This window comes from Anoplophora glabripennis, unplaced genomic scaffold (assembly GCF_000390285.2).
Source record: "Anoplophora glabripennis isolate ALB-LARVAE unplaced genomic scaffold, Agla_2.0 scaffold77, whole genome shotgun sequence".
In the NCBI taxonomy this organism is placed as follows: domain Eukaryota; kingdom Metazoa; phylum Arthropoda; class Insecta; order Coleoptera; family Cerambycidae; genus Anoplophora; species Anoplophora glabripennis.
The window spans coordinates 791,296-819,095 of record NW_019416717.1 but is presented as its reverse complement, the minus strand read 5'-3'; the positions used below and the strand labels follow the sequence as shown (position 1 = coordinate 819,095).

Genomic DNA, 27,800 nt, shown 5'->3' with positions numbered 1-27,800 from the left:
TATTGAAACATTTTTTAAAAATTCTAAAACTGGTAATAAAAGTGTAAAAATAGGTATTTTTGGTATTGCTCATTGTTTATTATGACAAGTGTCTCTAAAAATTGTGTGTCCTTTCTAAACCTTAATTTAAACCCACGGTACGCGGTAAACTTTTTGAAATTTTCTTAATTAACAATCCTGTGAATGGAAAACCACGCTATCGATCGTTGCAAAATTTTTAGGGTAGAATTTACATATGTTTTACTATTTGTTCATAAAGTTTCATTAATATTTTTAAATATTTACTTATTTTAAAAATTGCTGAAAATATACATATGATTTTCTACTATTTTTTGCCCATTGTTAATGCAAAATTCAACTTTTTTGATTCGCAGTTGTTTTAACTTTATAGAAAATCGTCAAATAAACAAAAAATAAAGAATGGCTTTTTTTGATTTAGAGCTTACTTCCAGGAAAAAATATGTCGAAGAACGGGCCATTTTTCATTATTTTTTGTTTGTTTGTTGTTCCCCTGAATTTAGCAATTGTTTTTTGGAATAGGCAAACTCGAATTCTTATTCTACATAATATTTAAGATTTTTCTGTACAACAAAAAAAAATAACTTCAAATAAAAACGCCTCGAATGCTCCACCGCCTGGACTATTTTGCTACTGTTACATTTCGTTAAAACTTTCTATGAGACAGTTGACAATATTTACTTCATTATCAAACGATAGCTTGATTTTAGTGGAGGTAGTTGCAAAAAAACTATTATGGTTATTTTTCGTAGCATGCAAATACAGGGTGGGCCATTAGTGTGAGAAAGTAAAATAATTCCCCTGTTACTCATAATACAGAAAAAAAGTTATACAGAATCAAGAAACCTAAACTACAAAATTAATTTGATACATACAGGGGTGATGAGTAAAATCGGGACATGTCAAATATTACATTTTTTGGAACAAACACGTATATTTTTTAACATATGGATTTCCGAGAAAATTTTATATATGGCAATATACACAGTTTATCATTTTAGTGCGGGGTTGCCAAGTTATGTAGAAAATTCTTCAAATTTTGGAAAAAACATGACCTCGAAGAAGTTCTATTAACTTTCAACTAAGTACTAATACTTAGAGCAAAAACATTTGATAGAGTTGTAGACAAATGTTAGGCAAAGATGTTAGATATTTTATACAGGGCATTTTTTATAATATGATCATTTTTAGAAAGTTTAAACTGATTTTTTAACACCCTGTATTTTATTGTTCTATTTTATTCACATATCGGTCCACTTCAACTTTTATTAAGCATGTTCTATATCTAAAATTGTTTCTAAGATATAGCAACATTTCTGAAAAAACTTAATTTTTGTTATTTTATAGAATACCATAAATAAATATTAACTAATAAAATTAACTCACAGTGGAATGATAAATTATGAACTGACAAGTTGACACAATGTGACAGTTTTTTCCAAAGCCATTTCGTGAGACCGAAAATAATAAAAATTAGGTTTTTCCAGAAATGTTGCTGTATCTTAAAAACTAACGACTTTAGGTGTAGAACATACTTAATAAAAGTTGAAGTGGACTAATATGTGAATAAAATAGAACAATAAATACAAGGTGTTCCATTTGAAAAATTTTAGAAAATCAAGTTTGAACTTTCTTAAAATGATCGTATTATAAAAAAATGCCCTTTATAATATATCGATGTTAGCTAATATAGGAGTCTTTGCCTAACATTTGCCTATAACTGTGTCAAATACTTTTGCTCCATGTGTTAGTAGTTGAAAGATATTACAACTTCTTCGAGGTTATGTTTTTTCCAAAAATTCGAAGAATTTTCTACATAACTTGGCAACCCCGCACTAAAATGATAAACTGTTTATATTGTCATATATAGAATTTTTTCAGAAATTCATATGTTTAAAAATATACAGGGTGTTCTATTTAAAAAATGTAATATTTGGCGTGTCCCGTTTTTACCCATTGCCCTGTGGGTTTCAAATTAATTTTGTCCTTTGGGTTTTTTGATTCTGTACAACTTTTATATAAACTTTTTTTCTGTATTATGAATAACAAGGGAGTTATTTTACTTTCTCACACTAATGGACCACCCTGTATAATTTTTAGAATAACTAGAAATTTACAATATTACATGTTATTAAATTATATTAAAAGATTTATTTTTCAAATAACATAAAAGTACATATATTACGTATAAATTATCGACCTTAATAATTCATTATTTATCAAAATAGCTAGATTTAAAATTATTAATACTAAGTATATTATTTATAAAAGTATGTGGATTGAGGTCTGGCTGTCGGCAAACTCGTTTCTGTGCATGATCGACAACAATCTTTGGCAAAAAACTTATGTGCACATAATTCATATTTTACTATATGCGAACAGATTAATCCTTTATCACTGCAGCTGGTCCCTAAAATTACAAAACAATATTATTATTATCCAGGGTGTTTCAGACTACCCGTCCACCCCTTCTGAAATCTAGGGTATCTAATAAAATGAAAAATTCAATACCTCCTAATAGTGAATGGACTATGCCGGATCGATTGGAGGTATTTTCAACTTCCGGCTACCACCGGAAGTGGCCTATTCAGACCGAAAGTCAGTTTTTTGGAATGGAATACTTTTTCTTATTGATCTCGTTTCCACGTCGAAAACTAACAGTTTTGTAAATTTTTTTTTTTTTGTAAATCATCGATTTCCACCCCAAAATGCCCGAAATGGAAGTGTTCCCTGAGAAGTGACACAAAGAAATGAAGCGCACTGTGAAAATTTGTTAAAATAATGGCTTTCGACTTTATCTGAAAGTGGAAGGCATTTCGGAAAGGCATTTTGGGGTGGAAAACGATGATTTAGAAAAAAAAATACAGAAGTTTATTAGTTTTCGGTGTAGAATCGAGGCTAATAAGAAAAAGTATGCCATTCCATTTAAAAAAATTAACCTCCGGTCTGAATAGGTCACTTCCGGCGGGAGCCAGAAGTTGAAAATGCCTCCAATCGATCCGGCATAGTCCATTCACTATTAGGAAGTATTGCATTTTTCATTTTATTAAATAAACTAGATTTCAGAAGGGGTGGGCAGGTAGTCTCAAACACCCTGTATAAGTTATTTTGTCATTACTTCGTTCACATAACATTTTAAAAAAACAAATTTAAATTGTCAAAGATAATTCAAAGTCAAAAAATGAAAAGTTGTAAGTTCAGAAGACGAAAACAGATACATTTTGGAAACGTTAACATCTTTTTGAAGTACGCGATATACAGTGTGTCCCACTTTTCATGGAGCTACCTTGATATCTCGCTCACCTGATATCCGAATATTTTAAAACTTTGGTGGTGAATCTACAATCTTTAGACATAACCATATTTGATATTGTCAGAGGGGTCCGATTCTGAGATGGGAAAAGGGGGTCGATTTTTCAAAAAAAGTATTAGAAATTTTTTAGAAAAAAACTAGATAACTAGATATTTTTAATCAACACCCTTAGAAACCCCTTTGTACAAGATTACATCGTTGTGGATTCAAAGGTGTTTGAGATATGGGCTGTCGAAAAACAATTTTTTTCAACGTAAAATAATTTGTATATGTAAAATGGGCTCTTAAATGAAAAAAACATATTCTTGGCCGCGGACGGCTAAACTTCTCTTAAAACTGTGGTCAACATCAACAATTGAATGGACGCGCTTGATAATGCACTGAATTAAAATCATTAAAATTAATCGATCCGCAGCTGACAAACATTTGACGTTTTCGTTATTTTCGATAGCAGCTCCCTGACATGTTTGTGTACTGGAACCGATTGAAAGCGTATAAAAAGATCCTTTTAGAACTAATAAATTAACGGTGTTAGTCCAAAGATTAAAATGACCTTTAGCGAGTCGTGCTGAAGAAATGGTGGAGTTCTTACTAGACTATTTTGAACACTAACTTGAAAATGGAGGAGCTATTTCTTCCACTTACCTCTGTAAGAGACGTATGTTGTAATAGGGTCGTTTCACATATTTTTTTCATATTTATTTGAATTCAGCATGTTTCAAAATTAATATAGGTTTTTTTAAGAATTTTGTTTTACTAATATTAACTGAGATATATAACTTTAAAATATGAACATTTTCCGTCCTTTTCTATAAGGCGTTGTGACGTCAACTATGTCGCATGCGCATTACGCTTTAAATTTAAGTTAGTATAATAAGTTAAGTTGGCTATTCTGACATTGCTGTCACATTTTCTGTCATTTACCATTTACTATTTGTTGTGCTGGTGATCGGTTGTGTTTTTTTGAGTGTTATTTTTGTTTATTATAATTTTAATTAACATGGAGAGTATGAAATATTAAACTTAGTCCATTGTAAAGTTACATTTGGGGTTGCAAAAGTCAGAGCACTCAATTTTATTTTTTGGATGTCAAGAGGGGGTTAGTGTAAAGTTAAATCCATATTTGTGGGGTCGCAACCCTTGTGCCTCGGCCGCCATCTTGTAAAAAGTGCTGCGAATGCTTTTTGTACTACTACTTACTATATCGGGCAAACTATTCGTCGCACTGAAAATTTGTAAAGACATTTTTTGTTGAAAATTAAATTATCTACAACTTTGGTTCCGTAAAAAGCAATATTTACTCTTCCTAAAAGTAAAAAACTCACCAAGTTATTTTTGTGTTTAGGAGATTTTTCATGTTTCTTAATTTTGTCTGGTAGAGTCAGAAACTCCAGTTTTCGTTCAGTTTTCTTCGCCTCCTCCAAACAATAAACATACAAAACAAAAAAATCTATTTGTTTCGTCACAACCAGACAACCACAGGGTCTTATCATAATTGTTTTTATCAAATTTGCGGATAAAAGCCGGCCTACTTTTGCACTTGAACTATGTAAATTCAACACTGGCGTTGGACATCCATTATTTTTCAATTCGACTTTTTCCTCTAATCTTAAATTACTAATAACAAGTTTTTTTATTTCACAAACCCTCATTTTAAACTTAAACTTATAAAATATAATGTCTTAAAAAGCGCCAAAGCAAAAACAAAACACATATAACAACACTTCAGTGATACGGGTTACTGCCGTATGGAGTCCAAAACAAAGCGCGCGAACCTATCGTCGCCTATCCCCTCCATGTGCCAATTTGTCCAATCATATGTAAAAATATGCTTGCACGATGGACTCAGATTTCACCGTCCGCGATGGAGTGGGGATTGCGCGCGCAGTCAAAGATAACTATTTGGTACGATCATAGATGGCAGATGGCATTAAACTGAGCTACGTTCACGGAGTACATGCTCTTTATGCAACCAACCTAACATCCAAGACATACTGAATGCATGCTATTTAGATTTTTTATTGATTTAAATAAACAAATTATTTTAAGTTTACAGTTTGAAAATATCTGGGGGGGCGGAGTCCCAGAGACCTCCCTCACGAGCCGCCACTGAATGGGCCTCATATACAAACGTACCGACGACGTTACAACGGGCATGCTGATGTTCCCAGCTTAGTAGATGTTGGAGCAAAATATCATCACGATTGCAGCAAGTAGTTGTATTCCAAAAAATGGTGGAACGAAAATAAAAATGATGAGCGTAAAAATAACATTGATGAAGTCATGGAGTATATTTTTACTTACTTACATGACAATAGTGAAGAGAGCTCATCAAAGAGACTGAGGACACAGTAGATTGGGAAATATATTTCGATATTATTAATTACACTTATTATTGTCAGCTAGAAAATATCCGTGGATTCTGCCTACTAGGGATACGACGTAAAAAAAACGCGCCACCAAACTCGTAGGGGATGGGGAAAAGAGTCAATAACTAATTAACAACATTGCAATGTCAATCATTAAAATGTTTCTTCTAAAAATAATGGAAATATGAGCGAAAACTATTCCTAATCATTCATATTAATGTATACCTACTGGAGAATAGTGTAACTTTCGCATCGCTGTAAAACACTAATAAATAAATAAAATTTGAAAAAAATTTGTAATAGAAATTATTCCTTGAAATCCTCTATATCAAAATGCTCTGATGTAATTTTTTTGTAAAATGACCAGAAAAAAAAGTTATAATGACCAAAAGAAAATTTGTCCCCAAATTTGTATCTATTTTCATTAATAACTTTGTTATTCTTGGTTCTACGACTAAAAGTTTGTAACAAAAAATGTATATACAAATTTTCTGTGCGACGAATAGTTTGCCCGATATAGTAAGTAGTAGTATAAAAACCATTTGCAGCCCTTTTTACAAGATGGCGGCCGAAGCACAAGGGTTGCGACCCCACAAACATGGATTTAACTTCACACTAACTTCCTCTTGACATCCAAAAAAATAAAATTGCGTGCTCTGACTTTTGCACGCTAAGCGCAAAAAAAATTTAACATTTCAATGGACTAAATATACTTATCAGTTATTACTGCCACACTCACTATATAAGAATAAATAACACAGATCTACTATACTCGGCGGCCGAAATTATAAAGAATGACTAATACATAATATAAAAACACTATTACCATAATGCGTATAAAATATAAAATTATTTCTATACGGTTCAATATTATTTATCTTTGTACCGCTCGCCATGCACATCGGTAGAATCTATAATCGTGTATAGACCGAGTTACACTGAACGTCGATCTATATTTTATCTCTGTCTTTTGCACTTGGTAGGGAATAGGGAAATGCTTTTTTAGTGGGTGTAAACGGACTTGATTTGCCCGACCTGAGAAACGTCATAGCATAAGCGTAGACGAGGGGTCTAATTCCATGGCTATAATAAATTTATAAATTAAAAAAACACAACTGGGACGTTTTAAAATGCTGTAATAATTAAAATTGATCAAAGTGCCGGTTATAGCAAACCGTAAAAAATATTAGATGTTATGTTTTATTATGTTTTTTCAATATTTTCTATATCTTGTTGCCTTTTACGCAGACACGCCAATGGATTTTCGTTCCCGCCACGCTTCATCCCCCTTACTAGTCCAAGAGCTAGCGATGAATCACTATCTATAATTTTGGCCGTCTAGTATAGGTTTGTGATATTAACTTCAAATTATAAAGTATCAAAACTGTCATGAATCATAATGTCAAATCGTTTTTTGTATATTTTGTTTATGTCTCGATTGCGCTTGTATACGAGTTGACGTCACAGCAAGAGAGACAATAATTTTAGATAGGACAGAAAATGTGTTAAATTTTATTTTGATATTGTTCCTTTGTGATCCATTTTTTCTGAAGAGAAACTTAATGAAAGTGAATATATAAAGCTTTTACTATTGTTACACCAATTATAAAATGTATTTTAAATATTATTAATAATATTTAAAGGTTAAGTAAAAAATGTTAGGTTATGTTTGACAAAATTTCGAATCATTTTACACAATTCTAAATGAAAATTATTTTTTGGACTGTTCCCTAAATTATTTACATGAACCACATAATCTGTGGATCTAAGTTGTATTTCTAATATCTAGCTGTTTTACATTGACAATTTATTGATGAATAAATTGACGAAGTTTTCATGAATTAATTCACGAATTTGTTGGTAAACAGTGTGGTTTTACACTGCTACAGATTTTATCAAGTTTTTTGACGCATGAATCGGTTCTACCAACGAATCAGAGAAGCAAATAAATTTCAAAAATGTTACCTTTCCACTCATAATTGTAGTGATACAACAGCGGTACCGTTTTGACAGATATTATATAAATATTAGTGTTTGTAAGTAACAAATCAGTAAAAACAATACAAAACTAGTACGACGCCACACAATTATTTGCATATTCCAATAACATAACCTCATACTGATCTGAGGGTGTAAATCTGTTGGGTTGGTACTTCCGAACTTCAGGAAAAAATTGACGAAGATTAGAACATGCTCCAATTCGTCAAGAACTTGATGAATAAATTCATGAAGTTATTTAACAGGAGATTTGGTGTATTACACTTGTCCAATTTCTTGATGAAGCGACTTCATGAATTAATTGATCAATAAATTGTCAATGTAAAACAGCTATTATAAAATGAATTCGCTATTAAAAATTAATTTGTTTAAATATCCCAAAAAATATTACAATTTGCCAACACTGTGACGTCATTGTAAACTTATTGTAATGGACTATATTTTTATGCTTTTTTTCAGTCAAAGGTTTACTTCATTAATTTTTTTACAGGTGATAAAATACTCAATAAATCAAGAAGAAAAAACGAAAACTATGCCACAAGTAAATAAATTGAGACAAGATAAAAAATATATTATGCTATCCCAAAACCACTCCGTATCGGATCTCATTGAAATATTCTTAAAAGCAACGGAATTATCTTTAAAATATTAAATAAATGACGTTTATTTTAAGATATATAACTCCTTAACGACACAAAATTGTACTAAGGTATTTAAATCGGCTTATTTTTAACCAAGGAAGCTATCCTTGCAATATGGTTCATTCGTTTCCGGACACCTTGTATAATGAATCACCACAGTACAATTTTTGTATAAATAAACTAAAAATTCAAACAGAATATCTCAAAAACAGGAAAATCATTTGATGTAAAAACATTTTGTGATTTAGCAGATAATTTTGTTTTCAAGAGACGATAACGTGTATTTACCTTCTATTAAAATGTCTATGTTGCTTGATGTTGTGGAATGATAATTGGTTGCCTCACACACATAATGCCCCGAATCCGCCTTTGTAACATTTAAAATTATCAGTGTGTTAAAATCTGGAAAAAACAAAAAAACTGCTGAACTGCTGAAGAACTATTTGTTTTGTTTATAACTTTTTCTCTTGCTAGACCACAGAAATTTAAACATTATTGAAATGAGATATAATATAGACAAAATTATATACTGTTTGTTGAAGCCTATAAATGTTACCGTTTAGCAGGAAATCGCTATTGAAGTTTTAATACATCAAATTTATGATAATTATTTCTGTAATTAATCAAGTTGCCATGCTTCAAGTAAATGTCATTAGTAATTTTGGTGTTACCAAATTGTAACGAAAATTGTTTAAAGCAGGTATAAGTTTGATTTTTCACCATCATTTTTTTCCGTCTCTATAATGGCATTGTGGAAAAGTAAAATGAGAATGATGAATTTACTAGAGACCTCTCGACCTGTAAAAATTAGAATAAACCTCCACAATGATTACATCAAAAAGCGTGAATTTGATATATAAAAAATTTGAATGGTGAAAGATGTGTTTCAAATTATTCTGTTTTTTGCTGGCTAGTGGCTACAAATTATAAAAGATGAAGCAAGTAATAGGTAATAGTATAAACACCATATGATTATTTTACCAAGAGATCCAGAACGATTGAAGCGTTTGGGGGACGCAGCCTGTTTCTAACACCATCTTTAGCATATAATCTGTATATATCTGTAGTATTGACAGAGACAGGCACAGGCTGCGATCTCCAAACACTTCAATCATTCTGGATCTCTCTGTATATTAAAAGCTGCAGGTAGTTGTCGCTCCCACAATTATCTTGAAAAAGAGACATCGCAAGCACAGTCATGTGTGGTCGCCACAGGTAGCTAGAAGCAACTACTATACTCCGCGGTCGAAATTATAAAAGAGTGACTATGACATAATATAAAAACACCATTACCATAATGCGAATAAAATATAAAATGATTTTTATACGGTTCAATATTATTTATCTTTGTGCCGCTCGCTACGCACATCGATAGAATCTATAATCGTCTAGAGACCGAGTTACACTGAACGTCGATCTATATTCTATCTCTGTCTTTTGCACTTGGTAGGGAATAAAGAAATGCTTTTTTAGTGGGTGTAAACAGACTTGATTTAACCCGTCCTGAGAAACGTCATAGCATAAGCGTAGACGAGGGGTCTAATACCATGGCTATAATAAATTTATAAATTAAAAAAACACAAATGGGACGTTTTAAAATGCTGTAATAATTAAAATGGATCAAAGTGCCTGTTATAGCAAACCGTAAAAAATATTAGATGTTATGTTTTATTATCTTTTTTCATTATTTTCTATATCTTGTTGCCTTTTACGCAGACACGCCAATGGATTTTCGTTCCCGGCACGCTTCATCCCCCTTACTAGTCCAAAAGCTAGCGATGAATCACTCTATAATTTCGACCGTGGAGTATAGTACGAGTATTCGGTATAGATAGCTGCTACGTGCGGTTATTTTTTCTACCAGTGAATGCTACTTTTCATGAATTAATTTTCTGATCTGTTGGAGTATAGGTCAGACTGCACATCCCAAATAGTAGGAGGATTTTCAATTTCGGATATAAATACATCCTCGTCTATATTGTCCGCCATTTCTGTGCTCATAATTTCAGAATATGTACAAGTCGAACGGTGGCGATAGACTGTTGACTGAGTGTGGACGCTGTGGACTGTGTTTGAGCCGAAAGAAGAGTGGCTGTCGTCGGCTACAAGCAGCGCCGTAGCACAACATTTGTTTTATTTGCTGTGGCCGTAGTATGTGGCTCGATCGAGCCACTGCCAACGGTGTATTTGCGATGAGCCTATTTCAGCTTCATACAAAATACAGTCCGCAGAGTGTAGCAGCCACTAGTGACGACCACACGTGGCTTTTTTTATCTCAATGTTGTATTTTACAGGCGATTCCTTAATATCTTCCGAGTAAACTAAAGTATAGGATGTTCAGAAAATTTTATGTACAGGATGTAACTTTGAGCGGGGATCATATTTATACAGAGGCTTCCTTTGACCTTTAGAAACAATAGTTTTCAAATTCCGCCGTAAAAACTTATTTTTTTTTACCTTCTTTTAGTAATTTTCGTACCCCGCCACTGGAGAAGCTAGTGTAACCTTAAATAACGGCGAGCTTTAGTCACAGCGCATGTACAATTCACAAATGTACACAAACAGTACCTACTTAATAAGTAACCTTAGCAAAAAGCTCAAGTAGTAATCAATAATGATAAACGAAATACACAACAATAAATAGTCTGTTCATGGCTTCTAACGATGAAAACCATTCAAATTCGCAATTAGATGTACCTACTGTTTCCAAATGCGGAACAACAACTGACCAGTGTTATTCCTAGGGTATATTTCTATGTACTGAAATCAGTGATGCCAATGTACTGATTTGAAACTAAATTGTACTGACGCGGAAAATTCAAAATTTTAAAAAGGCAGTACTTGAATAGTATGTGTTATAAAACATCGAATCCGATTCCTATGTAAAAATAAACACAATAATGACTAAAACTTTTTAATATCTAATATTATGTGTACACTGTACAAATACACAAAATGATATAGTAGCTGCAGGAATTCAAGCAATACACTTATTATTATGAACAAACAAATGTCATATTTTTTATCAAAATATAAAAGAAAATGCAACTGAGAATAATGAAAATATACAGCGTGGTAAAAAAGTTCTGCATAAAATTCATATTTGTGTTAAACAATTTTTTTTTCGAAAAACGGTGAGACCCGTCGATTTTTAATTTGATCCAGGGCACCTTGTTATGTGGAAATTTTTTTTTTCGATAATCCACTTACGGCAGCGTTGACATATATATATTTTTTAAATGACAACGCATATTTTTTTCGTTCGAAATTGGTGACAGTGATAATTATCTAAACAACACGGTGTGAAAATTTCGATGTCTTACATAACAATTTTTTTTAGAAAAATGCACCTTAAATTCTTATAAGTGATAATTGTCTACTTACACTATTAATGGCTCCGAAAAGGACAAAGTTGACAAAATTACATTTCAAACGAGTAAAATTACACTAATGTTTGTGTAAGTCTAGCGAAATTGTTCGAATTGCCCACCCTGTACCATTTGGCATTGTCCTAAGCGTGTGTAAACGCCGTCTACACTTCGTTCAAGCATTCCCGGGTCGATTTGATTTATTTCAAAACGAATACGGTTTTTAAGTTCTTCCAAATCACCTGGTCTGTTTGTGTACACACGCGATTTCAAATAGCCCCACAAAAAAAAGTCTAGAGGTGTTAAATCAGGCGAACGCGGAGGCCACTCGATTGTTCCGCGTCGCCCGATCCACCGGCCAGTAAACGTGTTATTCAAGTACTCCCGTACTTGCACTCCATAATGGGGCGGTGCACCATCCTGCTGAAACCAAATTCTTTCCTCAGGAATATCAGGATCCTCGTTGTTCGGGAATAACTCTGCTAAGCTTGGGACCAAATCGAACCGCAGGAAATCCAAATAGCGAGCAGCAGTTAAATTTTCCTCGAAAAAATACGGGCCTAAAATACGACGCCCTATTATTCCCGCCCAAACGTTCACCTTTCGGGGGTGCTGATGATCTACTTCTTGCACCCAGTGCGGGTTTTCCTGAGACCAATACCGGCAGTTATGTCGATGCACCGATCCATTAAGATAAAAAGTAGCCTCGTCAGAAAAAATTATGTTCTTGAGGAAGTCGGGGTCTCCGTTACATCGATGCATTAAATCTTCACAAAAGTGGAGACGGCGGTCTGGGTCGTCCTCAGTCAATGCATGTATCAAGTGACCCTTATAGGGGTGAAATTTCTCTTTTTTGAGAAAGTTCACCACAGTTACATGTGAAATATCATTGTTCAATGCAATCGACCTTGTACTAGAATGAGGGTTGTCCTGGAGCTCCACCAGGATATTCAATCTAGTTTCATCATCTACTCTAGGACGACCCGCACGAGGAGCATCTTTCACACTACCAGTTTCCTCAAACCTTGCCAGTACCCTACTAACCGTAGATTGCGTAATTGGTGGTCTGTCAGGGTACGTTGCATTAAATAATTGGCAAGCTTCTTGATGGGTTCGTAACTTATCGCCGAAACCAATCATCCTCAAAATATCAATTCTTTCGCGTTCACTAAGTTTTGCCATTTCGAATTAAACGATTTCACCAAAGAATGTTAAATCGGTACTGATTTTTAGTCTTCAATATTTCAGGTAATCTACTCCTTTCAAGTAAACATTTCTTTGGATTTTTTTTTTTTGAGGAATTTATCGGCAAACTCGAAGACAAAAAGTCGACCTTAATTTGCTACATACTATTTGGATTTTGTGCGGTTGAACTTGGTTCTAAATTTTGCAGTTTAATCAGGATCCTGACAATATCTGATGAATAATTCCGCAAATATTACATAACACCAGTTGCAACTTAAGTTATCTGAAATGCTTTCTGCCGAATAAATTTTTTTCTAAGGCATTTGATCCGTAAACAGCAAATTATTGCATTCAAGAACTTAAGGTGCATTTTTCTAAAAAAAATTGTTATGTAAGACATCGAAATTTTCACACCGTTGTTTAGATAATTATCACTGTCATCAATTTCGAACGAAAAAAATATGCGTTGTCATTTAAAAAAAAATTATGTCATCGCTGCCGTAAGTGGATTATCGAAAAAAAAAATTTTTCCACATAACAAGATGCCCTGTATCAAATAAAAATCGACGGGTCTCACCGTTTTTCGAAAAAAAATTGTTTAATGAGAATATGAATTTTATGCAACTTTTTTACCACGCTGTATATTACACTAAATATGTTTACATTAAATTCGCTATCAATGTACTGATGTACATTTGTACCGATAGGAACAACATTGCAACTGACGCATTTCGCTTCGTCATTGTTTATCGGCACTATCTCCCTTCACATGCATTGTAGGTTGCCTACAATTCATGTATTTGATTACATTGACGACGTATACAAGTATTAAAGTGCATTTTAAAAAACTAATTATAACTCGAATTTATTTAATAAAAAAAAAAAATTTCAGATTCGTATTCAGGAGAACACGTAGGTTTGCTACTACCCCTAAAAACTGACTTCCACTTGAAGTTACATGCTGTATACCAACCAGCGTGAAAAGCACCAAGCAGCAGTGTACCTTTCTAGTATATCTATGAAAAACAAACTTAAATTGTCAAAAATAATTAAAATGAAAAGTAACATTTTTGAAGCGTTAACAACTTTTTGAAGTGCGCGATGTAAGTACATATAGTGATGTGGTTTTTTGCATTTTATATTTGCTTTTTTCAGTGTGTTATTCTCGGTTAGGCAAAGCTATTTTCATAAAAATAACCCTTGATTGATCCTTTTGGCGCAAGGGTTTATTTCCTTATTTTTTAAAATATTTTGGCATGACTCGGTGTAATAAACTTAAACAAATGTACATATAAACTTAAAAATATTTTGAAAGATTTAGAAGAAAGATTATTAAAAACTAATGATGTTATGCAATTATTATTTTTTGTTTGCAGCTATTTAATGAAATATACATTGAATAGAAAATACTATCCAATACTATAAATGTTTATTGCTGTAAGTGTTAAAAATGTTGTTAGCAATTTTCTACTAATTATGCACTCAAAAAAAAAAAAATGAAAATCTTTTAAGAACAATTGTTTTTTTTTGGTTTAATGCATATTATTCAAAATTATTTTTTGGGTAATATAACTTTTCTCTTCAATGATATTGAAGTTAGCAACAGTATAGAGCAGTAGTAGTAGTGGTATTTCACATAACATCTAGACAATATAAGTAATGTCTGAAAAAATTGTATGAGCGTCGTTCTGAGAACATTATGAAAGGTAATACTCTGACATCCCAGCGACATTTTAGATATAACAACAAATTTGGGATATAATTCATTGACTCCTTCAGATCCTAAAATGACTTATGTGTTATCTGGGTTCATCTGTGAACAAGAGAGTTCTTACACCTGCAATTAATAAAAAAGCTTGTTTGAGATATAACATTAAATAACATTGATATAAATCAAAATTATTTCCGCCAGTGAGGTCGATTTACATGATTATTATATGTCCTTCTACACCAATGAAAGCAATTCCAAAATATCTTTTTAAAGCAGAATTTAATTTTTTAATTAATAACAATCTTTGGATTATTTCACAAATATAAACACCCTTGAACTGCGTCAAGATTATAGAAAAAAGCTCAGATCCATCGATTTTAGATTAAAGGGGGACATTCTTTGTTGGTATTTTTGACTCCGCCACTTTCACCCCCAAGCAAGGGGTAAACATCACCCCAAAATATTTAAATGGCATTGGGGGTTGAGTAAAATTTCTTATGAAAACTCTTACAATTCTCTTTACAGCAGACTTGAAATTTTATAATTCCGCCTAATACTTTGAAGCATTTCCGGAGTGATTCGACGGCATTCGTCGACGATTCTTTGACGCAAATCTTCTAGCGACGCTGGCTGTGTTTGATAGATTTTACTTTTTAGGTACCCAAAAAAAAGAAATCAAGGGGCGATAAATCCGGTGATCGTGGAGGCTACTCAATGCTGCCTCTCCTCCCAATCCAATTCAGTAGAAAACGTTGGTCCAAATACTGACGGACAATTAATGCATAATGCGGAGGAGCATCGTCCTGTTAAAAAATCAAATGATCTTCATCATACTCTGGAACATTTTCAATAATATCAGTCAAGGCAGGGTCAATAGCGTCTTCAAGTAATTGCAAATACATTTGGCCAGTCAAATTACCAGGTAGAAAAAAAGGACCCACGAGCCGGTCACCAAAAATTCCAGCCCATACATTTAATTTTTCCGGGTGCTGTGTATGCAGCTCGTGAAAAACTCTTGGGTTTGAATCGGACCAATAGCGGCAATTGTGACGATTTACCGCCCCGTTCAAGAAACAACTGCATTTATCAGAAAAACAGATGTTAACTGTGGGGGCGAGCATGGAACTGTGGATCGTTCCCTGCTCGCTCACTCATTATTTCGCAAAATTGCAAACGGCGGTCATAATCATCCTCATGAAGTTTCTGGACTAAATGTATTTTGTATTGATGGAATTTAGTCTTCTTCAAAATGGTTTTTATGCTAGTTCGATTGATCCCAGACACAGATGCCAGCTGCCTCGTACTTAATGTAGGATCAAGATGATCTTGTCCCAAAACTGCAACTTCACTAGCTTCATTAACTATAGGTTTCTCAATTTCTCGTTTTTTATTGGCTACGTTCCCTGTCTCTTGAAATTCTTTTACTAACTCTAGAACATACTTCCTCCTTACATGTCGATTCTTGATGTTGTTCATTAAATAGCTGAGCTGTTCTATTCGCACATTTATTGTTCATAAAGTAAAGCGAAATGATATCGACCGAGTAAAATATAGTGTTTAAATTTCAAAAACACAATTAAATAAACTACCAACCAACGCTTCCAAATAATACTAGAAAATAATTTGGAATCCATTAATTTTACGTTCATTGTGTGTGTGTCTAGCATTCATTTCTGTTTTTTACAATTGTGTTTTTTTTACGAAAGTGATAACAAAATCGCCAAACACCAATGTAACGCAAGAAATACTAAATTTATACCATTGGCGTACTTAACTCGAATGACTAACATTTTTACCGTTACTAATTGTTTGTACATAAGTTTCAACTTTAAAATAAAAATTCTTAATAAGTATTTGGTGGAATTATAAAATTTAAAGCTTGTTGTAAAGAGAATTGTAAGAGCTTTCAAAAGAAATATTACTCAACCCGCAATGCCATTAAAATATTTTGGGGTGAAAGTGGCGTAGTCAAAAATACCAGCAAAGAATGTCCCCTTTAATCTAAAATCAACGGGTCTGAGCGTTTTTCTACAATCTTGACGCAGTTCCGCTCTGTTTCGTTTTCATTTGGCCACCCTGTATACTGTAACATTTTTTAATATATTCCTCTTACCTGAAAATTTAACTCTATCTGATGTACTAACGGGAATACTATCCTTATACCATCTAACTTCCGGTTTGGGATGTCCCACTACCTCACATGGGATCTGTATGTTGCTTTCAACATTATACGTTTGCTTATTTATGGGTATATTTACTTTAACCGGTACTGAAAAAAAGTATTGCATATTTATAATATGTAAATATGAGTTTTGTGAATACGCAATTAATAACATAGAAAATTAGTAAGTAACAAGAAATATAAAAAGCGTTATTGTTTATTCGCGTTTTCTCGATGGGCCTTATTGTTTATACAATACAGGATGCCCCAAAAGTTTGGGATACCACTCGGCCATCTTTGTCTACACTGAAATATAGTGTTCGAAATCGCAGGGATTTGCCCAGAAGTCGCAGACTTGTGCGGGGGAGGGGGCGGCGTATTATTAGGCCGCATGTACTCCCAGGAACGACTTACATTGATAAGCCGTAACAATCTTTCACATTGATCCTAACCTACGTTCTTCCACCCTACCAGACCCGCAGAGAGGGCATCTAATGCCTCTCTACGAATATAACTGATCAACGGTCTAAAGTCCGGGGCACTATGTCTACTGTTTTGGAACCAGTGCAGTGTTACTTAATAAATATTTGGAAAAATCTATTTTTTATATTTCAAGAACAAATAGTTGTAGGTTCACAAAATCTGAAGCAGTAATACCTACTTCTAGTACTTGATAAATCATATTAGTAGGTAATTCTGCGTTTTAGTAAATTTTTCATTCGTAATTAGGTACGAAAAAGACAGTTTACTATCAAATATTACATCTAAATCGTGGATGGTATGTGGCTTGGTAAGAATAGTATTATCAATACGGTAATCAAATACAACCGGTTGCTGTTTGTGAGAGGTCATGGCATAACACTTTTTAATACTAAGCTGTTAGTTATTAATATAGCAGCACAAAACAATTTTATTTAAAGCACATTGTAAATTTAAAGTCACTTGCGCTACTTATACTAGTATAGAGCTTCATGCTTCAATTAACATCTATTCCAACCGTAATATCATTAATGAAGATATTAAAGAAAAGAGGATCAAGAACCGAGCTTTGCGGTACACCAGAAGTCTACCAATTCCTTCGACAGCCGACCATGATATTCAACAATTGCATACCGTAACAAGTAGTAACACGTAAGTAATTTAGTTAATAAAACACCATGATCAAGTCGATCAAAAGTATTTGTGAAATCGGTGTATATTACATCTACTTGATTTGTAAAAGCACCCAAAATATATTGAAGGTTGGAGGTGGTGGATCTGCCCTTAAAAATACCATGTGATTTTCACTTATTCGATTCTTTACAAATAAAAAAATAAAATCATATAGAAGAAACTTTAAATAAATGATTGGCAATTGGAATTACATTAGAATTTTTTAATACATTAGGATAAATATTAAATCTAATTCACAAATTAAACAAAATGATAAAAAGTATAGCTAAAACCCAGGCATAATCATTAACTAAAAATGCAGGGATTTTATCTGGGCTCGTAGTATTTCTTGGTTTGATTCTTTTAAGACTGAAATCACCCTTGCTTCTGTGAATTGATTGAGATAATTGAGGTAATGAATTTAAATCTGAATAATATATTAAATTATAGTAGGATCGTATACGATGCAAAGTAGAGCAAAAAATTGTCGGCCTTTTATCCATGAAAAATCGTGTCATCATTTTTAGGAGGCGTAAGATAAATCATTTCAAATTTAAAATGAAATTCAATGTAAAATCTGAAATACCGCTGCATACGCACTGTGTTCTGGTAGTAGCTGTAGTCGCCCAGGTGCATCGAGTGTACGAACTGGTCGGTTATACGTCAAATACTAACCTGGCGAGCTTTGCCGTCAATTAGAGAGCGCTTCCAAAAAACAAGTAAACAACAGTGGCGCGTACAGAGGTAAAATGTAGTACATATGTGGAATTTAGGAAACAAATTGGATTTATAATAAATTACATTTAAAATAAATAGTTTATGAGAATAAAGGAATTTTTGTAGCAACAAGGGTGCCAGACCTGAACTGATCCCCTCGTCCCTTCATAATGTATAAAGAAATTATTCAATTTGTAAAACCCTTAAAGGCGTACTTCATTGGTTCCCTTGACAGGCAATGATTTATTACTTTGCATCGAATATGATCGTACTATAGTACTTACAATTCTTGGTTATGTTGTTTATAAATGGTCGATTAGTCTGTTCTTCTAAGTATAGTGGGACAGATGGACAACAAACTAGTTCTTCCATACCAACAAATCCACATCTTTTGAGTTCAGGAGTACCAGTCCTGATCATGGATTCTACAGCTGTAGGACAGTTCTTTATCCGTTTACATGTACCGTATGCTTCAGATATTTTACATTTTGATCCCTCTGAAAAGCGTGTGAATTAGTCCCGTATAAAGTAAGTCTCCTAAGAGAAAAACTGAAGATACGTATAATTAATAATAAAACGTTTCCGTAAACGTATAATTAGACATAAATCATCGGTGATTTGTAATAATACAATGCTTTCATAAATGCCCGAGTCCCATGTGACCAGATTTGTTTTGGCGCTCAATAAATTTGATTTTCTTAAGTTGGTATTTCAGAAATTACCAAGAAAAAATTACCATCTAGGGACCCTAGGTGAACTGTCAATCCAGAGGCGTTCGTAACTTTTCGTGTTCCTTTTGTCTATTATTTGTACAATTAATTAAGCAGTATTTACCAGAATTTCCATGCAAGAATTCGACTTTTGCATATGTATCCCTATATGGTCTCTGTTTCTTTTGTGCAAGAGTTACCTCCTCCTGATCCCAACCAACGAGTACGATATTCTGGATGGTTTATTGAACATTTAAATAATATATAGATATAATTTCAATAATTTCTCAGACCTGAGCTTTTAATCCGACGAGGCATAGGTTACGTAAAAAGTCAGAATTATACAACTTGGGCTCTAGAAAATCCGCACAATTTTATTGAAAAACGTTACATCCTCAAAAGATAGGTATCAGTAGCAGTTTCAAGAAGACGTATAATAGGGCCAATTTTTTCCGAGAAGTAATAAATAAAGAACGATATCAAACATTTTACAACAAGCCCGGGAATTAATGCATGACGCTAAACTGCAGCATGGTATTTTCAACAAGATGGAGCTACCGCACATTTTGCAGCAGAAACTATCTTCAGGAATTTTATGGTGATAGATTGGTTACTAGAGGTTTAAACATCCTCTCCACACACTTGCAGAGCTGGAAACAACAATTGTAAGTGAAATAAACATTATAACTCCGATTCAACTTGAACGCGTTTTTGAGTAGTTATATGAAACGTAGAGCAAATTTATGTTTGGAAAACGAAGATGGCAATTTTGAATATCTATTATAAATTTGATTGATGTAATCAATTTTTGTTAGCTGAGTAAAAAACTTTGTGTTTATGTAATAGTTTAAATAACTAGATGGATTTCACAGGGTCTAACGACACTTACAGTGTACGATAAATTCAATAAACAAAGAAATCTAAAAAAAAATATATATATAAATAAATTTGGAACGAATACACTGAAGATGAATTTTTCGAGACAAAACGTATGAATCTGGTTCGGGCTGAGGCAGTACAGTATTGGGGGTCATGAAGGCTTGCAAAAAATGTAAAAAAAATTCAAGGGTCGTATTTAAAAAAATGAAGTTTATGATGGTCCTGGAGAGACGAAACGTTACATATAAAAATTTATTATGCCATTCGATAGAGGGCAAAAAGTGATCATGAGAAAGTGTTATTCTTTTTTCAATATCACCTCAAGTAACGCTGAAATGAAACAAAAACGGATTTTCAAAATTTCGTTTTTTTTTTCAAATATTTTGAAAACTAGTCATGTTAGCCTTGATTTCTTAGAGGCGTAATGTTGGTCCCCTGATTACGCAACTTTGTCACCATTTAACCTACTTCGTACCTCTTACCGTTTCCGAGATCCCTGTAGTGAGAAGCGAATTTTTAACAGCCTGAATATGTACATAGGTACCTGTGTTGTCTCTAAAAGTCAGGTAACCACTGACGTCCCACTACGCACTACTAACCGTGCATTATTGGTTGCCAAGATCCATGGAAATTTCTTGCTATTTTAGTAAATAAATTAATGACATCTTGAAAATATGTATACCTTGTTCTTTATGAACTTATTCGACTCAGTCACTTCTCTTTATATTTTTGGAATTATTATTATTATCAAGACATACATATAAGGTGATGACCTTTAAGATGTACATAATTGGCAATTAATAACCTAAATGAAATAGAGATTATATTGCAAAATGTTGCGAATATTCATACCGTTTAGTCGAATCGTTACAGAAATTATCGTTTCTGACCCTTATCGGTTAGCGTAAGCATGGTGTTGTTGAACTAGTTATTTTATACATATTCCAAATTCCGTTACATCTGCGACTTTTCATAAAATAGATACAGAAAAAAGAGTTCAGGATATTTTATAAATGAAAATATACAAGTGTTTTATAATTAATACCTGTGTATCTCTTCTAATATAGGAGATTCCAATGGCGTACACATTAATAGTATTATATATATTAAATAAATAATATCAGCAAATCGTATTATTTTAGTACTCACCAAGACTTGACGAATTTACTGCTAAGCAATACTGAAAAATAAAAAACAATACATTTAATATGTACATGGTCTTATAATATTCACTATTGAACTGCATTAATATTGACTGTCACTTATGAAATTGATGCGTAAAATAATAAACACATTTATTTAATCTCATAATTATTATCGTTTTAAGCGGAATTAGTTGCAGATATATTTCTACAAAACAGATTGATATGATTTTTTGCTTCCATTAGGTCGCTGATTATTTATATAAATTATGTATTATGAAATAACAAACCTAAGTTATTTTTAATCCGTCGATGACTTCATATTTGTATTTTTATACAAATTTATATTTAGCCTATAGAACCTAATTTAAACCATTAGGAAAAACCAGGACTAACTAATGAATGTAGAAAATTACAGTACCAAATATAAAACTTTTAAGAAAAAGAAATATGAATTTCTAATAATAGCAAAGAAGCAACTTTCCATTTAATTGAAACAATTTATGATGAAGCTTACAGGATGTTTTGAAAAAACGTGCCATGAACTTAATGGGCTGGTAGAACTTAAAAAATTATGAGAATTTTTTTCCTATGATTTATCGTCTTTTGTTTACAGGAGATACAGAATATCAAAGATTATTTTTTAAATAAATTCAAAAATTCTACTTCATTTAATGACTTGGATTCACTATGTGTACAGGGTGTCCCATAAGCACATGATCAAAAAGGTACTGCGACATTATTTGGCTCAAAAGAAGACGATTTGACCTAACTTTCATTAAGAAAAAATGTCTGGTTCCTCTGTGTCAAAGTTCTTGAAAAAAAATATGTTTTTGGAGAATGTTACGATGGATTTTAATGAAACTTGCTGTGGACTTGTTTCTAAGTAAAACTCATGTTTTGATGAAGCAACCGCGTCCATCTGCCTTGGGCTAGTGGTAACTTCTTGAGTGTCTTGGTACAAGAATCACCAGAACTTTTTATTTGGTTGCTGGAATTAATTCATTATATTTTTATTGATGCATCAGTCCTTTTTCGAGATTTTCGTGCTCTTGTTAAAATCTTATAGCATTCATAGTTTTTACGTAAAAAGTTTTTTTCAATTTTAGACAATCATTATCACTACTACTCAACTACGACAACTACTCACTACAATTAGTACTATCGTAGTAAGCGATGATGTCATTTTATAATAAATGCATTGTCAATCAATTCGTTTCGAATGGCGTTTTCTAATGAAGAGATGACCGACTGATTATAGTCTTGAGGCCGATTCTCATTAGACGAGCAAGAAACCGGATCGGCAACGGCAGGGCACATACTCGGCATGGGCCGAGTTTTCAGAGACAATTCAAGACCGATTCTCATTAGACGAACAAGAAACCGGATCGGCAACGGCAGGGCACATGCTCGGCATGGGCCGAGTTTTCAGAGACAATTCACACTGCGACAAGACATGCTGTAGGTAGTAGTTCCCTAGCTTTGTGAAATAATGTTCGCGACTTCCATTTTGGTAAAAATTGTTCTAATCTTAGATGAAGAAGAGCAAGAAAATAAAAATTCTCGAAAAATAAAAATACGTTTTTTTAAATTACAAAATTTTATTGTTAAGAAATCGTGTTTGTTTTAATATATCTGTATAGATTAATACATGTTTGATAATAATAATGTTGCAATCTCTCGCCAATTTTTTTCCATATCATGTTTTTGTAGACACTCTCTGAGTATTTTTTGTGAGAAAAATCGTAAATAACCTTATTTTCTCTGATATATTCAATAAGAATTTCATCTTGTTCTGACGAAACTCAACTAAAAACCCTATGATTGCAAGTTGACTTTAAAGTCGATTCTCACTTGCATGCAAGGCATGTTTTTGGCACAGGCAAAGCACCGGCTCTGCAAAATATCTTAACCATTGTATCTTATGGGTTTTGAAGGGTGTAATTCACACTATACGTGTAGCGTCTCGGCAAGCGACAGACTTTGCACGCGACGTTCTTCCGAAAGAATATTTGCAGTGCATGTGCCGTGCATGTTCCGACAAGCGTGAATACTCTCCAGGCAGTCAACTTGCAATCATAGGGTTTTTAGTTGAATTTCGTACTGACAAGAAAACATAAAGCGTCAGCAGAGGCCCACTTTTTCGTCAGAACAAGATGAAATTCTTATTGAATGTATCAGAGAAAATGAAGTTATTTACGATTTGTCTCACAAAAAATACTCAGGCAGTGTCTACAAAAACATGATATGGAAGAAAAATTTTTTAGCATTGTATGCACCCAAAAACGCCTTTTTATTTTTCGGGAATATTTATTCTCTTGCTCTTCTTCATCTAAGATTAGAGCAATTTTTACCAGAGTGGAAGTCGCGAACATTTTTTCACAAAGCTAGGGAACTATTACCTGCGGCATGTCTGTCGCAGTGCGAATTGTCCCTGAAAACTCGGCCCGTGCCGAGTATGTGCCCTGCCGTTGCCGATCCGATTTCTTGCTCGTTTAATGAGAATCGGCCTTAAATCTACGGGCTCCAGATTACCGATTTACATGGATTGAAAAGAGTTTGCGAGAGACCGGGCATTTGGTGTTCGACCGTGTGGGTCGTCCTCAAGTACGAAATGCAGCCATTGAGGGAGACGTTTTAAATAGGGTCGCTGAAGATCCAAATATCAGTACTCGCGGTCTGACAGTGGAATTTGGCGTACCAAAAAGTACAATTAATCGCATCATAAGACAACAGCTTCTCCATCCTTATCATGCGACGTCTATTCAGGAGCTTTCATACCATTTTGAGAGAAGACTTCAATTTAAGGAGCGTCGGCACGCGATCCCAATTTCACCAGCCGAATTTTATTCACCATTNAAAGAATATTTGCAGTGCATGTGCCGTGCATGTTCCGACAAGTGTGAATACTCTCCAGGCAGTCAACTTGCAATCATAGGGTTTTTAGTTGAATTTCGTACTGACAAGAAAACATAAAGCGTCAGCAGAGGCCCACTTTTTCGTCAGAACAAGATGAAATTCTTATTGAATGTATCAGAGAAAATGAAGTTATTTACGATTTGTCTCACAAAAAATACTCAGGCAGTGTCTACAAAAACATGATATGGAAGAAAAATTTTTTAGCATTGTATGCACCCAAAAACGCCTTTTTATTTTTCGGGAATATTTATTCTCTTGCTCTTCTTCATCTAAGATTAGAGCAATTTTTACCAGAGTGGAAGTCGCGAACATTTTTTCACAAAGCTAGGGAACTATTACCTGCGGCATGTCTGTCGCAGTGCGAATTGTCCCTGAAAACTCGGCCCGTGCCGAGTATGTGCCCTGCCGTTGCCGATCCGATTTCTTGCTCGTTTAATGAGAATCGGCCTTAAATCTACGGGCTCCAGATTACCGATTTACATGGATTGAAAAGAGTTTGCGAGAGACCGGGCATTTGGTGTTCGACCGTGTGGGTCGTCCTCAAGTACGAAATGCAGCCATTGAGGGAGACGTTTTAAATAGGGTCGCTGAAGATCCAAATATCAGTACTCGCGGTCTGACAGTGGAATTTGGCGTACCAAAAAGTACAATTAATCGCATCATAAGACAACAGCTTCTCCATCCTTATCATGCGACGTCTATTCAGGAGCTTTCATACCATTTTGAGAGAAGACTTCAATTTAAGGAGCGTCGGCACGCGATCCCAATTTCACCAGCCGAATTTTATTCACCATTACTCAGAAGAAATGCCTCATGCGAGGCGTATTAACCACTTTCAGGTGGAATTTCCAATAAATGTTTGGGCCGGGATCATCGGTGACATCCTTCTGGTTCCCGCGCCGCTTGAATAGCGAAAATTATTTATATTTTCTGACAAGTACTTTTCCGGTTCTAATGGAAGATGTCCCTCTCGATCTTCGTGCTCAGATGTGGTTCATGCACGATGATGCTCCTCCGCAGTTTATTGCAAATGTAACTGCACATTTAAATAATACTTTCCACGCAAGTGGATCGGAAGAAGAGGGAGAGATGTTCCTGTCGAGTGGCCCCCCAGGTCCCCCGACTTAACGTGGTTAGATTTTTTTCTATGGGGAGCCTTGAAGAATAAAGTTTACGCTACTCCTGTGGATTCCCAAGAAGAATTATTGCGTAGGATTCAAAACGAGGCGGATGTAATATTGAAAGATTCAAAAATGTTGAGGATGGCTCAATTCAATTTTAATATCGAACATGTCTTGTAATTCCACCATCATCTATCGTATCTATGTAACTATCATCCAGTTTCAATAAAGAGAATTATGTCTTTCCTAAGTACGTCTTTACATTTTTTGAGTGTTAACAAAAAATAAATCTAATGAAGTAAAATGATATTCAAACCGTCGCATTGTGACAGACTTTAAAGTTGCGACCATTTTACTTTCAATAGTGATATTAGGCGGTCGCGGTCCGTTCTGGGCTGAGCTGCTCGCGGTCTTTTTTAGAAACGAACGCATTAGCGCCGGGTTCTAATTGAGAAAATATTTCTGATCGCGTGAGCGTGCGACTCGATAATCGCGCCGTGTATCGCTCGATCATCGGCGCTTTGTCCAAATTGAGTGGAGGATTTTAGGATCGTTTAATAGTAAAATGACGCACGATCAATGCAGACGTCTACTTTGTGAAAACATTAACTTCAAATATTTAAGTTTTTTTAGGAAAAGAAAAATGAAACGTCCATATATAAAACACACAATACATCATAGCAGAACACAATCTGGAGATTTTGTTTCTTTTCTTTTAAAACTGCTGCAATGGCCTCCCATTCCTTATCTACGGCCACTCTGTTTTTATATAATGGAGACCATTTGTTCCAAATAGTAGGCCGCTTTTGAATTTCGTTTATTAATTGTTCTACTTGCTGTTAAGCCATAATTAGAATAATCAACGAAAAAATTTTGATATTTTATCACCGCCAATCGCGCGACTCGACGACGAAAATCAAACTGATTTGAAAAACAAACAAGTGCGATCACGCGATGCGAACTTATCGCATCGCGCGTTCGCGCGATCTCTCTAATTTGACCATCTACACCACACCACGAAGGTTTGATTGTTCATCGCGTTGCTCGTTCGCTCACGCGATCAAAAATTTTTGCCAATTAGGAGCCGGCGTTAGGCGTTCGCGATCCCGTCCCGTCCCGGGAGGAGGAAATTACTTCTTATAAAAAACAAATGTTTCACAAGTGATTCCCTGTTTGGGGATTGCTATTCTTATTTTTTATTTCAGAAAAACTATAATTTTCAAACATTTTTTATATACAGGTANGTCCGCGATGCGACGGGACCGCGACCGCCTAACGCCGGGTCCTAATTGAGAAAATATTTCTGATCGCGTGAGCGAATCGATAATCGCGCCGTGTATCGCGCGATCATCGGCGCTTTGTCCAAATTGAGTGGAGGATTTTAGGATCGTTTAATAGTAAAATGACGCACGATCAATGCAGACGTCTACTTTGTGAAAACATTAACTTCAAATATTTAAGTTTTTTTAGGAAAAGAAAAATGAAACGTCCATATATAAAACACACAATACATCATAGCAGAACACAATCTGGAGATTTTGTTTCTTTTCTTTTAAAACTGCTGCAATGGCCTCCCATTCCTTATCTACGGCCACTCTGTTTTTATATAATGGAGTAGGCCGCTTTTGAATTTCGTTTATTAATTGTTCTACTTGCTGTTAAGCCATAATTAGAATAATCAACGAAAAAATTTTGATATTTTATCACCGCCAATCGCGCGACTCGACGACGAAAATCAAACTGATTTGAAAAACAAACAAGTTCGATCACGCGATGCGAACTTATCGCATCGCGCGTTCGCGCGATCTGTCTAATTTGACCATCTACACCACACCACGAAGGTTTGATTGTTCATCGCGTTGCTCGTTCGCTCACGCGATCAAAAATTTTTGCCAATTAGGACCCGGCGTTAGGCGTTCGCGATCCCGTCCCGTCCCGTCGCATCGCGGTCCGTTCTGGGCTGACCTGATTGTGGTCTTTATATTACAAAATCCCTCACATTTGACAATTGCACACAATCGCGCTCTCCTTTAAATAGTTGCAGTCTTGTTTTAGTAGTGAAAATGAGTTCTATGGAAGCGGTGTTTTTATCAGCGGAAAAACATATTTAGAGGGTGAATACACTCTCAAAATTCACCCCCAAAAACAGTTTTTTCTAAATATCTGGGGTTCTAAGCAATATTTTGGAAAGAAGCAAAGTGGAAATTACTTCTTATAAAAAACAAATGTTTCACAAGTGATTCCCTGTTTGGGGATTGCTACTCTTATTTTTTATTTCAGAAAAACTATAATTTTCAAACATTTTTTATATATAGGTACAAAATTTATATATGCTCAAAAAGAATTCAAAATATGATTTATGTAAACAAATTGACAAAATTAAATTGACCTGTTTC

The 27,800-nt window shown here is 34.2% G+C and overlaps 1 protein-coding gene across 2 annotated transcripts; it reads right to left on the bottom strand.

Moving 5' to 3' along the window:
* Positions 1 to 2,146: 2,146 nt before the first annotated feature.
* Positions 2,147 to 21,516, bottom strand: LOC108904411 (papilin). Of its 2 annotated transcripts, none has more exons than XM_018706959.1 (5): positions 21,372 to 21,516; positions 18,918 to 19,130; positions 16,717 to 16,872; positions 8,628 to 8,741; positions 2,147 to 2,428 (listed from the first exon to the last, which is right to left on the bottom strand). In XM_018706959.1, exons 1-5 carry the CDS (start codon positions 21,466 to 21,468, stop codon positions 2,277 to 2,279), a joined length of 732 nt encoding a protein of 243 aa, XP_018562475.1. In that variant the 5' UTR covers positions 21,469 to 21,516; the 3' UTR covers positions 2,147 to 2,276. The 2 variants fall into 2 exon arrangements, with proteins under 2 accessions (XP_018562475.1, XP_018562476.1); XM_018706960.1 differs by lacking the exon at positions 21,372 to 21,516 and adding an exon at positions 20,822 to 20,899.
* Positions 21,517 to 27,800: the final 6,284 nt, after the last annotated feature.

Coding starts and splice junctions, on each gene's coding strand:
- LOC108904411 (XM_018706959.1), bottom strand. CDS start 21,468: ATGCAGTTCAATAGTGAATATTATAAGACCATGTACATATTAAATGTA. Junction 8,742..16,716: donor AGATAGAGTTAAATTTTCAG/GTAAGAGGAATA, acceptor TGTTTTTTCCAG/ATTTTAACACACTGATAATT. Junction 2,429..8,627: donor CATAGACATTTTAATAGAAG/GTAAATACACGT, acceptor TTGTAATTTTAG/GGACCAGCTGCAGTGATAAA.